Source organism: Melanostigma gelatinosum (genome assembly GCF_949748355.1).
Source record: "Melanostigma gelatinosum genome assembly, chromosome: 18".
NCBI classification, from domain to species: Eukaryota; Metazoa; Chordata; class Actinopteri; order Perciformes; family Zoarcidae; genus Melanostigma; species Melanostigma gelatinosum.
In genome coordinates, this window is record NC_136651.1 from 6023648 (window position 1) to 6039036 (window position 15389).

At 48.2% G+C, this 15389-nt stretch overlaps 2 protein-coding genes across 4 annotated transcripts; one reads left to right on the forward strand and one right to left on the reverse strand.

The window, feature by feature from the left end:
- Positions 1 to 2506: 2506 nt before the first annotated feature.
- LOC306792792 (uncharacterized protein) lies at positions 2507 to 10441 on the reverse strand. Of its 3 annotated transcripts, none has more exons than XM_079290101.1 (17): positions 10357 to 10441; positions 10150 to 10208; positions 7952 to 8652; positions 7528 to 7609; positions 7040 to 7367; positions 5917 to 6903; positions 5489 to 5569; positions 5255 to 5367; positions 5081 to 5139; positions 4879 to 4968; positions 4748 to 4791; positions 4495 to 4667; positions 4145 to 4215; positions 3904 to 4049; positions 3671 to 3815; positions 3437 to 3583; positions 2507 to 3348 (listed from the first exon to the last, which is right to left on the reverse strand). In XM_079290101.1, the coding sequence occupies exons 3-17, from the start codon at positions 8468 to 8470 to the stop codon at positions 3061 to 3063; spliced, it is 3273 nt and encodes a 1090-aa protein (XP_079146227.1). In that variant the 5' UTR covers positions 8471 to 8652; positions 10150 to 10208; positions 10357 to 10441; the 3' UTR covers positions 2507 to 3060. The 3 variants fall into 3 exon arrangements, with proteins under 3 accessions (XP_079146227.1, XP_079146226.1, XP_079146225.1); XM_079290100.1 differs by lacking the exon at positions 10357 to 10441 and adding an exon at positions 9001 to 9084 and having other exon boundaries at positions 10150 to 10345; XM_079290099.1 differs by lacking the exon at positions 10357 to 10441 and having other exon boundaries at positions 10150 to 10345.
- Positions 10442 to 11853: 1412 nt separating this feature from the next.
- Positions 11854 to 15293, forward strand: LOC306792293 (uncharacterized protein; the record flags this gene model as incomplete). The annotated part of the gene is made up of 2 exons (XM_079289366.1): positions 11854 to 12052; positions 12812 to 15293. 2 exons carry the CDS (start codon positions 11854 to 11856, stop codon positions 14422 to 14424), a joined length of 1812 nt encoding a protein of 603 aa, XP_079145492.1. The 3' UTR covers positions 14425 to 15293.
- Positions 15294 to 15389: the final 96 nt, after the last annotated feature.

A 15389-nucleotide genomic window follows, 5' to 3' on the forward strand; every position in this document is an offset into this window, starting at 1 on the left:
GACGAAATGAGATAAGATGGAGGAGATAACTTCACGAACATTCTTGCTCTGCTGTACGTTGCGTTGACCTATGGAGCGACGACCGGTGTGTTTGTCCTGCATCTTAAAAGAGTCTGTGCCCGAGGAGTGTTGTCAGAGGCAGGCGAGTGTGCGTGTGCGTGTGTGTGTGTGTGTGTGTGTGTGTGTGTGTGGAAGAGGAGAGGGCAAAAAGAGGTCATGCGTTTCAATGCCCTTAAGCAAGGCACTTGCCTTAACTCTCTCAATGAGAGGCTCCTTTGCGACAAAAAGCCGGCATTTGTATGAGAGGTACGGAGGGTCGACTCTGATGAAATCTAAAGAGTGATTCATGTTTGGGTCCGATAGGCAAATAAAATGAAAATGTCTGGCCATGGGAGAAGCAATACTAATGAGTGCAGTCTGTGGGGGGGAAAGAAGGCAGGGGAGATGTTTTTCTTCAGTGCCTCCCATTTCTTTCAAATCAAGTTACAGCGATAAAAGAACATCACTTCCCGCTGGAAATCACACTCACACGCAAGCCAAATATATTGACTGCGTTTGCAAGAAAGGTACAGGAGATGTCTGGTACAAGCGAAAGCTCGGAGAGAATAAGAAGAGCGTTATGAGTTAATGTCTCAGTGAAAGAGGCGAGTAGACTCCGAGTGGAAAAACAAAACCCCTGAAAGGACCGCAGAGAGGCTTCGAGGGCTCTAGACGAGGAAACAGTAGTGAAGAGCCAAGGATGAAGGGGGGAGAGGACAAAAACATGTTTTGTTTCAATAGCCAGAGTGGGAGAAATCAAGTGTTTGGTGCAGATAAGAGATCAAAAGTAACAAGTGGAGCGTGCGACGCGTCGGCAGCAGATGGAGAATGTGCGTCAGGAGGAGCATTGAGGGCGGGACAGAAAAAAGAGAATCCCAGGGATGGATGTGAGTGTTTACGGCACCGTTTATGTTCGCTGGCAGTGTTTGCAGGTGTTAATATTTACAGAGCATCTCAGAGCCATTGAGGATGTAGAGCAATGTTCAAAGCAACGACGTGTGTGTGAGGGGGGGGGGGGGAGGAAAAGCAGAAAAAGAGGGTGACCTTACGTGTCGGGGTCTTTTTTTGGAGCCCATGCTGGACAAGCCCCTAATGATCACAACTTGAGCTCTTGCCTTTTTAATTACCCACCCAGGCCTGACTGAGTCGCACAAAGCTTGAGAATGGAGTGGCGCAGATGGAACAAAAACAGGCCAATTCCTTGGGAAGGGTGCCCTCTGAACCCAGCGGCTAATGCAGCCCCTGCTGCTGCAGCAGGTCATTATTGTTGTTGGAGAGGAGAAGAGAGATGGCACTCCAAAACAAGGCCGCCACCACCGCCGCTGAAGTCATGGTCCACGGGCCATGTGAGAAGAAGCTTTTGGTTCGAGAGCTCCTGTGTGACGCCAGCGCACAACGAGAAAACCTCCCAGCGCAGACTCGTGCCCCAGTCGGAACATAACACATTATTAAACATTTCAATTTGATCCGGAGAACAGCGGGCGCTAATGGCCGCCTCTTGTCGTAACATTTCGTCACGGGCCCGAGAGCATTTAGGTTAGCCAAGATGGCGTCGCCGCCCCGCCCTTCTCAAGGTGCTATGATGGCCCCGAGCCCCCGTCACTCACGTGGGCCATCAGTCACCCTCATCTGCCGAATCTGACTTTATCTTAATGAGCTGTTGTTGTTCCTGCGAATGAATGGAGGCCGCTTCCTTTCATGGGACAAGAGGTTGAGCTTTATCACGTTAACTAAGCACCACCGATGATCCGTCAGAGTTTCACCTGTCTGTCCGGGGCGGAGAAGCCTTAAATAAATCTGAACAAGGAGCTTCGGCTTCAATGAAACGTCCGCTTGTCCGGTGCCTTGATCCGATTCAGGCACCCAAACAGTCCCCGTCTGTATTGTCTGTGTTCTTCATTGCGTTTCCTATTGTCACATCACATTCCTGTGAGTGTGTGTGTGTGTGTGTGTGTGCGTGTGTGTGGAGCGGGAGGGGAGGGGAGGTGGGGTGGGTGGGGGGCTTAATTCCAGACATCCTGCTCTTATTGTTGACCGCCCCAGGTCGACTGCTGCTCAACATGTCAGGCTGAAAGAGAACAAAATGGGGCCCGTGCCACTGAGAGCGATTACACACACACACACACACACACACTCTCTCTCACACACACACACACACACACACACACACAAGCATTTTACTGTGTTTGAATGTCAATAATAAAGCGGATTTCTTTTATGAAAGATCAAACAGAAACTGATTACGGAAACGTTAAAAATGTTACAAAAGTGACACTCGTGAAAAAGTGTTGCTCATCTGTTCGTTTTACAACTCACCTCGTGGTGAAAGGAAAAATGTTTGCATCTGACTTTACATCTCACAACACCTGTCGCTGTGGAGCGAATGTTTGAATGTTCGTCGTGTCTAAATTCAAACTGAATTCCAGGCCCTCAAACCTGAAGTGTTGACACTCATGAAGAGTCTCAATGAAGAACAGAAGTAACATTTTATTTTTCCCCAAAGAGAAAATAATACATGGCATTTTAAAAAACAAATCCTTCATTTGGAAACAATATGTAACGATGTCATCAACATATTATAGACAATATTAAAAACAATGAAAGTGCAATTCGGATTTTTTTTCTTCTTTTCTTTTAAACACACATCCTGTTCCCCTCCCTTCACTCACAGATGTGCTGTGCTACAGCACCCTCTAGTGGTCGACGTTTTAAAAAGGGACAGTTTTGCCCAAAGTAAAAAGAACAAATGAAAGCAAATTTGTACAATGTTGAGCACTACAGACCAAAGTCAACACAACTAAACAAAAATAAATCCACTCCAGACACTTTGAGTCACTCAGGAAATTAATCAGGTTCCCGCCTTCTTTCCTGAGAGAAATTGAGGGTTTGGGATTCCCTGAGGTGTAATTTTGTAAAAGTGCACAAGATAAAAATGCAGAAACAAAACACGAACTCGCTGAAGCCTCAAATATACGACTCTGGTGCTTCTTTCCTTCTCTGCTCAGTGCGTCCACTAAACGCTCAGACCTCCTTATTCCACCGGGGAATGATGGTCCTGCGATAAGTCCGTCTTTCTGAGATGTTGCGTCTGACTTTGATCACCGTCGGAGGGGCCAGCTCCAGTTCCAGAGAGGGGCTGGAGTAGGACTTTTTCAGCATGCCTTCAACCTCGTCTTCCTCCGTCAAAGCGTCTGCCCACACTGCTTTATCAAACCGTTTCAGGTCCGCGACGCTCGACACGCTGCCGCCTGTCTTCTTCACGCTCTTCCACGCCTCCAACCCCTGGATGTAGATCTCGTAGCGACACATCTGCAAAGGTTTCAACATGCACGGGGTCACTTATGGGGATTTTTACACTTGTACGCACACACACGTTCACTCGCAGCGCATTCATTACCTCGTGCTGCAGGTACTCCGCTCTGACGCGATGCTCCTCCAGCTCCTTGGCTTTGGCTCTTTTGCCCTCTGGCAGGTTTTGCTGCAGGTACGACAAGTCCTCTTTGAAGGACTCCAGCGTTCCTGCATACGACTGCAGCTGACGTTCCTGCACAGGGAGAAGAGCAGCACGACAGATAAGAGGCTGCAGGCAAATCCTTTTTAAGCAAATCCTGCTGAGGAACAAACAAAGTACCAGAGTGTGAGCAGACTGCGATGAGGGGAGGATGGGTCTGCAGAATCTCCTCTGAGAGCCGACGGCGGCGGGAAACGGGGGCGACGAGTGAAGAGCCGAGGCCAGGTTGATGCGGCTGATCCACGAATACATCTCCACTCTGGATCTGAGAGGAAGACAAACAGTGTGGCACTGACTGTCCGACTCTTTGACACAAACACACACACACACACACACACACCGCTGTGACTTACGAGGCCTGAAAGAGTAAAACCCTCCAGTCAGCCGTCTGCAGACGGAAGACGTGTGGCTTCTTGGTGTAGTCGGCCGCCTGCTCGGCCAGAGAGTGGTGCAAGCTCACCACCTCCTCGTCAATCGGCTGATCCCGCCTATAATCATCCTGACGCACATGAATACACTCAATTATCGACACTGTAGGGAGAGGTAATAACGACACGGAGTGCTACTGAGAATCCTGTTGGATGAGTTACTGACCTTCTGCAGGTAAAGGACCATTCCCCTCACCACTCCGTAGAACGTCTTCCAGCCTCTCTTTCCCCACGGAGCTGCCACACAGAAACACGCAGCAGGTGTGTGAAGATTTGGGAAGTATTGATATCAAAAGGCCTCAATGATGAGCGCCACTTAATGCGAATGAGACCAGAAATGATCAGTAATGAAGAGCTGAAGCTGCCTACTGCATCGCCAACATGTCCCAGAAGTAGCACATTTCACCGTAGCAGAGCCAAACATCAGAAATCCTCAACACCCCACACCAAACCCCGTCAGACAGATTATACATGAGCTAAATGACTTTTGCGCCTTTAAGTCCGCGTCTCACTCACTGCGTTTGCCGTCGATGTCGGCGTGCAGCTTTCTCTGGAGGAATCCCTGCTTGGCCACGGAAGCCGTTTTGTCGTGAGGGACGTCCTGGAAGGGGTTCGCCTTCGAACGCAGCGGCGCATCTTCCCTCGCGTCCTCGTCCACCAACACGGAGCTCTTCAGCTCCTCCTCGTCACTGTGACATGCAAAGACAGACTCTTAATGTATGTGTAAGATTATTAATACGCAAAGAACGGATGATGTTTCATGACTTACACGGCCCACTGCAGCGGCTCGCTCTTTATGGAATTGTAAAGACTCTGAAATGGAGATGAAGAGGTTAAATATTGTTCCCCAACAAGGATGTGACTTAGCTTTTTGAAAAAGAAAATCAGTGACAGTATTACCTTCAAGAGATCCTTGCTGAAGTTTTCTCCTTCGTTCATCCCATCGAGGTTGGACACAAACTTAGCCGAGGACATTGATTTCCCCACATTCTGTTAAGAACACACAAAACGTGTGACTGACCGAATGCCTCACAGAGATCGCCTGGTTACACGGAGCCACGTCACAACAAAGCTTCAGGTGCAACTCATAAATGTTTCCCACCTGTCCATGCAAGTCAGTGTTGAGAAGCATCAGAGCACATGTGAGCGCCAACACAGACTCTGAGGATGTCAAAATAAATACGAAGGAAAATTACACATTCATCTGTCACACGTGAGCGCTCGCTGCCGTATCTTTGAGCAGAAACCAAAAGAGTCGAGCGTTTCTGGAGCTCACCTGAAGAGGTGAAGGAGTCGGGGTTGCACCGATGGAAGCGGCAGGCGAAATGCTGCAGCACGCGCTCTCTCTCCTGGGTCTCTCCTATCAGCACCACCACCTTCAGAAAAGACCTGGGAGAGAGAGAGGGAGAGGGAGAGAGAGAGAAAACAACATATACAAGACGATATGTGAGCGTGTTTCGTGAGAGACGTCAGTGCACGAGAATCCAAGCTCCACCTCTGTAACTCTCACCTCAGGGCGTGATCCAGAGTTTGCCCGGTGAAGTCAAACAGTTTCAGGTATTCCTCCCCGACAGCTCGACTGAAGTCATTGCTAAACAGAAACAAAACACATTCTGTGTCAGTGTTGTGACCACTTTACTTCTTAAAAATGAACCTGATTTATTTTAGTCCAAAGACGTTTTCTTCTGGGTGAGAATAGAAAACAAATAAAGTATCTTTAACTTCACATCGATACGATATTTCAGGGATGATTATCTAAACCGCAACGACAGCAACAACCAGATGCCATGAGCACCCAGAGACTTGGTGATGAGTTACTGTTTAAAAAGGTAGAAAAGCTTCAGCGGCTGCAGCTCCACTGGCCAGTTTGTGGGTTTTGGCTGCGGAGCTCATAACACCATCATCCTTAAGATATAAAAACATAAATAATGTGCTTACTCTTTGTCTAAGTGCTTGACCACGTCCACACGTTGGATCCCATCCAACTTATACAGCCGCTCGGCGAGGCGGCGGGCCATCTCCCTGTTCACCACGTCTCCGTTCATGTGAGGCGCTGCTGTCTCGGGGGCTTTGGGTTGCTCGTCATTTGCGGCGATTGTTCGCACGGAGCCGTCCTCGACGCCTCCCACTTCCTCCCCGCGATGTGACGCCTCCGCCTGCTCGTCCACCCGGTTGAACTCGGCCTCCGCTGTCTGCCGCGTGACCTCGGGCCCGGGAGACAGATGCTCCGTTATTTCCGACTCATCTGTCTCCGGCTGCACAAGCTGCCCAGCGAGAGACGAGTCGCTCGTTGGCGGCGTCTGCTCATTCTGCTCTGACGGCTCCGTCTGTTCTCGCCGCTCTGCCGCGACGACAGAAACCGTCTGCTGTGATTGAGTGGAGTCCCGTGGCGGGTCCGCAGTTTCACGCCGGGTCGACTCCTCCGTCGGCTCCATCTCTGGTGGCTGTTTCCGATGCTGCGACTGTCCTAACTGGTCTTGCGACGCCTCTGTTAGGATCTCCTTTAACTCGTCGGTCGTCTCGAGCTGCTCGGACTCGGCTCGTTCGAGCAGCGGTGAAAGCTCTACGTGCTGTTCGCAACCTCGTTCCTCCGAACAACTCGTCTCCTCCGGTTCTTCCGTCAGCTCCATTATCTCCGGTGAGTTTTCTATCCTCTCTGTGTCACCTGCCGCCCGGGTCGACAGTTCTTCGACGTCGTCCTCCGACTGTTCGGGGTCAATGCACTGATCTACATCTTCGCATATTTCTGGCTCCGCAGGTTGACCAGTGGGATCTTCATGTGACCGTTCTAGTACCTCTATGTCCTCTTCAGTCCCTGAGTGTTGCCTTTCCTCCAACAGCTCTGACTGCTGCAGATCAATCAGCTCATCTGGGTTCACAGTTGGTCCGGCATCGTCAGTTTGGAGTGGCTCTGCAGGAAACTCCCTACAAGGTGCGGATGACATTTGGATTTTAGTTCATGTTATTAGCACATAATACTGTGACATGATTAACATACCGAACGCGTTCACTGTTACATGCTTCCTGTTCCCCTTTCTTAAGTTAAGTCCTTGATACTCACACATCAATCAGACAACTGACAACGTTTGCCTCTTCACTTTCATCAGTACAGGACACGTTTATCTGCTCGTCCTCCTCTTCTCCCTCGTCCTCAACACCGTTCGCTGAAGTTTGCTCTTCCTCCGAGTCTCCCTGTCCAGTCAGCAGAACGTCGGGCTCCTCTTGTTCCTCTTCTAGTTTTAAATCTACAAAACTGTCCGCTTCATCTTCTGAGGCATCAATCCCTTCAAGGATGTTGATTAAGTCCACAGTTTCAACAGGATACGAGGTTACCGAGTGTCCCTCCTCTTCCTCTTCTTCTTCTTCTAAGTCTGCCCTCAGTGCGATATCTGGATGATTTTTGAAGAAGAAGGTACACATCACAGATGTGCAGCTTCAAACCAGAACTATTTTCGAATTTAAAAAAACAAGAAACCCACAAGAAACCAAGACTCAAACTGAGCAACGAATGGAAAAACATCAATCCGTCTCCCTCCGAGTGATACGTACCGTTATTGCTTTCTAACAGCTCATGTGTTGGGTCTTCCCTTTCCTGTGTCGGCGGCTCTTGCACATCTGCAGCATCACATGGCTGGAAATTGCAACACAGGCCATTGATCATGAGCATGAGTTGTGCGAGAAAGCGTGTGACTGCCAGCGGGGCTCACGAGTAAGAAGCTGCACTCTTGATTCTAATCTGACGAACATTGTCTCCACCCTGTTCCTCCCGCCGCTGCTCAACCCACTACAGTGACCCAAACACGTGTCTCTACAGAGACAGACTGAGGCGTGAGGCCAGAGTCAAGTGAAGAACGGGTTCATGACACAGGAAATCTGAAGACCTATATGCACCGAGACCGCACACAAATAGACTAAACTCTGTCTCTGGCAGCATGACAACATGTTTTTGTATCACCTCACATACAGTACGTACCTCCGAGCCATTTCCTGTCCACTCTAGATTTGAGTTGAGAGGCAGACGCTCAAACTTGTCTTCTTCCCCTCTGCCCTCCCGTGTGAAAAGATGAACGCCTCGAGATGGGTGAAGCGACGGGGAAGTGGAGTCTAAAGTCGTCACGCCGCCTGAGCTCGGCTCATTGGCCGAGCTGCCGTCGGTCACGAGCGAAGGTGTCGCCGCAGAGGGATCGGGCATGTCCCACTGCACTGTGGCGAAGGAAAGCGGAGGACTGGTACAGTTCACAGGCCATACCACCTGCTCCCACTGTTCTACCTCCTCAGGGGTCTCTCGTCCCGCCTCTAGGGAGACACTGAGTGGATCCGTCCCATGCGCCTGGTTTATCTGGACCTCCGTGTCGCTCCACGCAACGGCCTCCTCCTCTCCGTTCATGTACTGGTGGTCGATGGACGTCCACGAGTCCTGTTGAGGCCGCTGTAGGACTGAATCTGTGACATCTGGTAGAGGGGAGCACACGTTTTCCTCCTCCATTAGCATGCGTCTCAGTCAGTTCCGTTGTTGGGGGTGCCTGTGGGTTTTGGTGAGAGATGCTGCAGCTGCAAATGTTGCCTCGCTACAAAATGTCCTGCTCTGCCGTACGAAGAACGATCATTCTGTCGGATCCCACGAATGTGAAATCCTGAAGCATGTTACGAAATCCAACGGCGCCATTCACAGATCTGTAACGAGAGAGAGAGAGAAAAAAAAAACGTGTTAATGTTCAAAGATATTTCACTACACTCCCATCTGAAGCAGAAAAAACTTGCTGCCTTTACGAGGAACATCTGATTTGCTGAGAGACAAAAAGTCCATTCATAAGACTCTATATTTGGTTGTGGAGTAATAGCGATGATTCATGGGTTGACTTTTGGCTCTACTTTCTTTTTTTTCTATTCATCTGTGAGAAATAGTACATTTAAAACTACCGAGGACAGCATTTCAAATTGCACACGACCCTCCTAGCAAAAACAAAAGTGAGATTAAATCATGTACGGCCCCGATAGCACAAACATACTCCAAACACTCACCACTTGTGCGTCAACACAACCCAGCCTGGAGAAGGTTTTTTTGTCTGCTCATTTGTCAACTCTTTTTAACTTCTTGGCGTGGCTCTGCAGGTGTGTACAGTGCAACAGACTTTTAGTGAAATGTCACAAAAGCAAGTTTGTACTTCCTGACCGCAGACACAGTGAATCAGCCGAGCAAGTGGAGAGGGTGGGGTATGAGGAGATATTTCGGGTGAGCAGTTTAACTGCCTGCGGTCCTGTGTTTATCAGTTTATCGCCACGCTGCACGGTGAGTCTGAGCTGAGGATAAAACCGTGAAAGGGTCAACACAAGCAAAGGCCTACAGAAGAAAATGATTATTCCGGTGACGAACAGTTAAAATGTCCCACCTAATATCTTATTCTCTTCTGCATGATTGAATCTTTCCCCCTCTCTGTCAAACCGTTTTATTTTCGTGTCTTTACTTTTCTGCCTATCTTCATTATTCTTGTATTCACGTCACGCTACCAACATCCGGGACAGACCGTGACCACATTTCCTGTGTGGGTGCTCACTTCTCAGTTCCTGTCAGGGTGCAACAAGTGCTGCAGCACATGAAGATTAACACAGATGATCCTCTGTGAGTTTTAATAGGGAGAATCTGAAATAATGTGGACCACTACATGTGGACCAATACTGAGAGTCTTGTGTATTACATGATAACACAGTTACATGTGTGATGTTATCTTTGGCAGCACTGTTGATGATAACAAATGGTTGAAGAAATGCTCAGATGGCTGCAGAGATTTCTGGATTCCTTCATTAAATAGAAGAAGAAGAAAACAAATCAGGCTACTTTAAGCAAACAAATTGCAGTATGCGGAGTGGAGAGCGCCAGGGGAAGTTTATACAGCATGTCACAGGCTTGAGAGGGTGATTGACAAAATGTTAAAGGAGAAGTGTTAAAAAAAACTTCCCGGGGGGAGAATGAAATAAAAAGAGGAACACAGACACACTGGGTAAAGCGAAAGCTGAGAAATGTACGTATAATAATAGAATCGCTCTCAAGAGGAGAAACACTCACTACCATCAGTGTAAACATGGCACAGACAGGAACACGTTCAGACCGTAAAGAGCTACAAATGAAACTCTCATTAGCAGGAATCTTTTCAACTGTGAAACATGACTTACCCCCTCCAGGGTCTTTACAGCAACATCATATGATCGGCCGGCTTTGTGAGGTTTGAAGTCTTGTGGGATGGAAAGGCACGCTGCTGTGTTATACTGGGATAATATCGCTGTCAAAGTGCTGCACCTTCACAGACATGCTCACCCAGCATACACCGAACACTCAGTTGATTATGCCTGAAACTGCTACGCACAACAAACAAGCCTCACATCCGCTCTGTTGAAGCCGAGCAGCCTTTCAGTCTGTGGTGTCGCATAACGATGCATGCAAGTCACAAGTCCTAGTCTGAACCAGGTCCTCCCCCTTCTTCTTCTTCATTCTTCCTGTCCATTTTGGTATAGATCAAGATCAGACTTCAGCCTCCCTCTGCCCTGTTCCTCTCCCAGCAGGTATGGCTGTGGGGGTAAATTGGGGGAATTTTGAGTGGCAGAGAAAGGGAGAGGAAAAGGAGGAAGAAGAAAAAAGGCACATTGTGATTGGCAGATGAGTCAAGAGCTCGGAGACACCTGAGAGGCCTTGTTCCACGCCCACCACCCTGGAGGCATGCAAGCACACACACACACACACAGGCCAGGTGAGTGGAGTGGAGTGGCTCAGCTTCATTCCTGCATATGACCCCTAGGAATGATGTGGTAAAACCAGAAGGTATCCATATTCAATATACTCAAGTCATTAGCTGTGCCTCTGGTTTCTGGTGTCTGGCTGTGAGCAGACAAGCCTGTTCAACACAGACATGAGTTATAGTTTTTAGGCTTACCAACAAAAACAAGACTAAATAGATATTTTAAGGGACTCTTTATTTTTATGTTAGCAGCTTTAACTGATAAACACATTTGCCTTCATTTGATTGATGTAACCACTTCACAATAATAGCAGACATTGTTTTAGTTAGTTTGCATAAGCGTTGCTATTTGCATAATGAGCACTCATCACTCGCATGATTAACGTCATAAGTCAAAAAATCATTACCAGCTTGATTAAAAGAAGCATTTATTTGTTCGCACTCTTGTTACTAACTTTGTTGCAGTAAACGTCTATCATACTAACAAACACATTAGCTAAGAGAAGCCCAGATAACCCGAGTTATTAATATGATTACGTCACATAATTGATATTCGTTTTGAGTGAGAGTTACATGATTAGCATTGTCACTTTTAGCTTTACTCTTGATGTAGCCGCTAGCTAATCTAAGGAAACATTGCAAGCAGTGTCGTTAGCATCATTAGCATGCAGTTGACCGTTGGTATTAAAATATTAGCATTACCTAGCATCTATGTGAGCATCCTTGCAGTTGTAGTGAGTTAGTGGCTAGCTTAGTGGTTGCAGTAGCTGATTTAGGAGTAGTAGTGGCACTAGTAGTATTAGTGATGACCCAGTAGTGCTGCTATGGTTTTTCAGTTCTTCTTCTTGTTATTGAAACACCATTTATCACCGTGGTTATTTGTGTGCACAGTATCACAATGACGTTAGCTAGGGCCCCGGCTAAGCCGATGGTTCCCCTCCACACCAGCAGGGGCGCTACAGGCTAGTTAGCAACAATTAGCTTCTCCTCATCGTCACTTTCGTGCGACTGTCTCTGCTTTGTTTGTTCCGCACACGGCAGCAGAGTCGCACACACCCACTTACCCCCACCCCTCCCTCCCTCGCAGATACGTTCAACCGTGTACAAACCATCTGGCGAGTTGTCCGCAACCGCTCGGTCCAACATGGCCACGTCTAGTGATCTGAAAGTCTTCCTGGAGTCGTCGCTGAATGAGATCTTTAAGGCCACAGTGAGTGACATCCTGGACTCGGTGGACCGGACCCTGTCCGAGTACCAGGGCACAATACAGAGGGTCGAGTCTGAAAACGAGGGCCTGAAGCGGCTGCTGTTTGCACAGAAGACCACCGAGTCTGCTGCACGAGGTAGGGGTCGTCTACACTCGGTACAGTGTAGCTTCGTGCCTGTTGTTCCAGTATCCCCTGCATTGTCAGCGAATTGTGCGTGTGTGTCTGTATGTGTGTGAGAGAGAGAGATGTGTGCGACAGTATGAGATCAGAAAAGGCTAGCAGACGTAAACAATGCAGGAACAATGGCTGTGCAAACGTGCATGAGGTAGTACATAGGCCTGGGGATCCGTGTGTAGTGCAGTATTTAACTACACTGTACATCACTGTAGTGCATTACTGTCACAGCATCCTGCCTATACTAATGATGGCACCACAACACAGGCCGATCCTACAGTCAACCAGAATATTTGTGTACCGGAAGATGTAAATAGGAATTACACGTTTTTATTGACTGCGTTATCTAGAACTAAGATTCATAGATAGCTGAGAGGAAACTGTGTGAACCAAATAGCTTAAGAGTCTGAGCTTAAATAACAGCTACTGCAACCCGCTGTATACGATCTGTGTACCTAATTACTACGATGTGGACATAGTGGAGCATTTAGCAGCTAAAGAATCAAATAATTCCCTCAGTCGAGACAAAAACAGTGTGATTTTGTCATTTAACCAAAAGCTGGAAAAATCAGTTGATGTCACTTTACATTGTAAGTCAGTTGAGTTATTTCAGGTTGTTTTGTTGCTTCCACAATGTCATTCGGTTCTTTCCCCAGTTTATTGTACTACTGTCCGCTAAAGTACTAGTTTGTTCATTAATATGGCTTTTCCTTTTCACAGATGTTTGTGAACAAGATGCCACTGAAAATCTTTCGACTTCAGAATGGAAGAATTGTCCCATCAGCTCCACTCAGAGCACGTTCAAGATGTCCATATGCAGCAGTGACAAGAAGAGCTTCAGGGGGAGGCAGAAAGACAAGACGAGGGACAGTATATCCTCTTCCTCGTTTCTACTGCAGACTGATCAAATGGTAGAAAGGCCATGTGTGAACACAGGCGAGGTGTGTGCGTCCACCCAGAACTTGATATCGGTAAAAGCAGAGCCAGACCTGGATGAAAGCGGTGCTATTGACCTCTCCCAGCCTTCATCCCTTCTCAATCTGACAATGAGGCCGGTGAAGAATGAGAGCACGGAGGTCAGTCATGATGCATATGAACCTCTGCTGCCATCCGAAGGCCTCGAGCAGGAATCCAGAGGCAGCGACGATGAAGTCAAAGTCACCGTTGTCTCTGACACTTACATGCAGGATGGACAGTTCATTAAGACGGAGGAAGAGGAGCAGAATGGGGTGTTGCAGTGCGGCGACGACGACTCTAAGCAAGAGTTGACTCATGCGTTGAATTGTTATCCTGACTCAGAACCGGAGACGGCAGCAAGCAGACAGGTTGTGGTGGCAGAAGTAGTGGCGCGTGAGGAAAACGCTGCTGTTCCCGCACAAGCGTTTTTGGAGATTCGCGGCAACTTCTTGCGCTGTCCCACCTGTCCCAAAACCTTTAGTCGAGCCGCCTCGCTCAACATCCACATCAAGACGCACAGCAGCGAAAAGGCCCACGGCTGCAGCTACTGCAGCAAACGCTTCGGCCGGGCCGATCTCCTCAAAACCCACAAGCGCACCCACACGGGAGAGCGACCCTACTGCTGCAACCTCTGCAGCAAAACGTACGCCCATCCCAGTCAGCTCAGGATACACAAACGCGTCCACACCGGAGAGAAGCCGTACTCCTGCTCGCACTGTGGGAAGCGCTTCAACGAGCACAACCAGCTGAAAGTCCACTTGCGGACTCACACGGGGGAGAGGCCTTACAGCTGCCAGGGGTGCGGCAAAACTTTCAGCAACGCGGGCAACCTGCGCATACACGAGAGGATCCACACCGGGGAGAAGCCGTACTGCTGCGCTCAGTGCGGGAAGCGGTTCAACGGCTTGGGCGACCTCAAAACGCACTACAGGATTCACACCGGAGAGAGGCCCTACAGCTGTGAGCTGTGCAAGAAGACCTTCAGCCAGGCGGGCCACCTCACCATACACATGCGGATGCACACGGGAGAAAGGCCGTACAGCTGCAGCGAGTGCGGCAAGAAGTTCACGGTGGCCAGCAGCCTGAAGTTGCACCAGAGGACTCACACGGGGGAGAAGGAGTACAGCTGCTCGTACTGCAACAAGACCTTCGGCAGGTCGGGTCACTTAAAGAGACACGAACTGGTCCACACCAAAGAGAAGGCCTTCCTCTGCAACCAGTGTGGGAAGAGCTACACCGACCAGTCCTCCCTTAAGAAGCACCTGAAGATGCACGCGGCCAAGGAGCAGAAGGCTCAGAGCGAGGGGAGCACCAGCGAGGCTGAAACCAACCGGCCCTCAGCCTCGGAGACGCCGTCAGACACCGATAGAGGTTAGAACCGAGTGATATGAAGGCTGAGACTGAGTGCTGTGTGTGAAATCATCTCACTGTTTGTGATGTTTGTGGTACAGGGCAGTACACTGTTGTCTATTTGCTGTGGTTATAGTAGATCCAAATACTCCGCCATCTTTTAGTCTTCTCTCTCACAACACAGCGTTCAGAGACAAGAAGACAAGACCCTAAAAGAGCTGCTGTTCTTTTCTACATACTGTATGTTACCAAAATGTCAAAGTGCTTTAAAGGAAAAGTTATTGAAAGCAGTGACGACCAATGATTTAACCACCCTGCTGAAACAAGACACTGAATCCCAGACCAGGTTTTTTTTGTGGTCCTGACCTCTTTGTTGAGAAAATGAAATTTCCCCGCAAGGGAAAAAAAAATAACAATATAGTTGTTTAAGAATTAAGACGTTAAGATGCTTCTACACCCATGTATACGCGTTGTAGTAGCCAGAGAGTTAGAAACGATTTCTAACTGATGATTAATATATTGCTGTATATAGCTTTAACTATACAGTCAGCAGTCTGACACGAATGTATTTATATGATAACGTTACTGCGATGAATGTCACTGCAAATGTGTGTTGATTGAGCAGCTTTCACTGTTAAATGAATAGTTGTTTTGTAAGCCAATGCTGATATCAAAGGGCGTCGAGAGGTTTTGTTTTAGCTTGTTCGCTGTTCTACCAGGAACTCTTGATTTATGTACAACTGACACACGCGGGAGTGAAATGTCATGTTTATGATGATAGGGCTGCTGTTTGTTGTGGCAACTCGTTGATATGCCTGCGCGGCAATGTATTTCAGACTGAGTGTTCGCTACTAGGAGTTTATTGTGACTTACCTTCATGTGATCTGTGTCTAAATTAAAGAGAAAAGTGAACCAAATGATTTCTGTTTGACTTATTTATGCTATTTTGAATCAAGGGCAGTGTGCAAGAAAAACATATTTTTTTACATGT

Coding starts and splice junctions, on each gene's coding strand:
- LOC306792792 (XM_079290101.1), bottom strand. CDS start 8,470: ATGCTAATGGAGGAGGAAAACGTGTGCTCCCCTCTACCAGATGTCACA. Junction 4,050..4,144: donor TGGTCCTTTACCTGCAGAAG/GTCAGTAACTCA, acceptor CATGTGCGTCAG/GATGATTATAGGCGGGATCA. Junction 3,349..3,436: donor CGGAGTACCTGCAGCACGAG/GTAATGAATGCG, acceptor AAACCTTTGCAG/ATGTGTCGCTACGAGATCTA.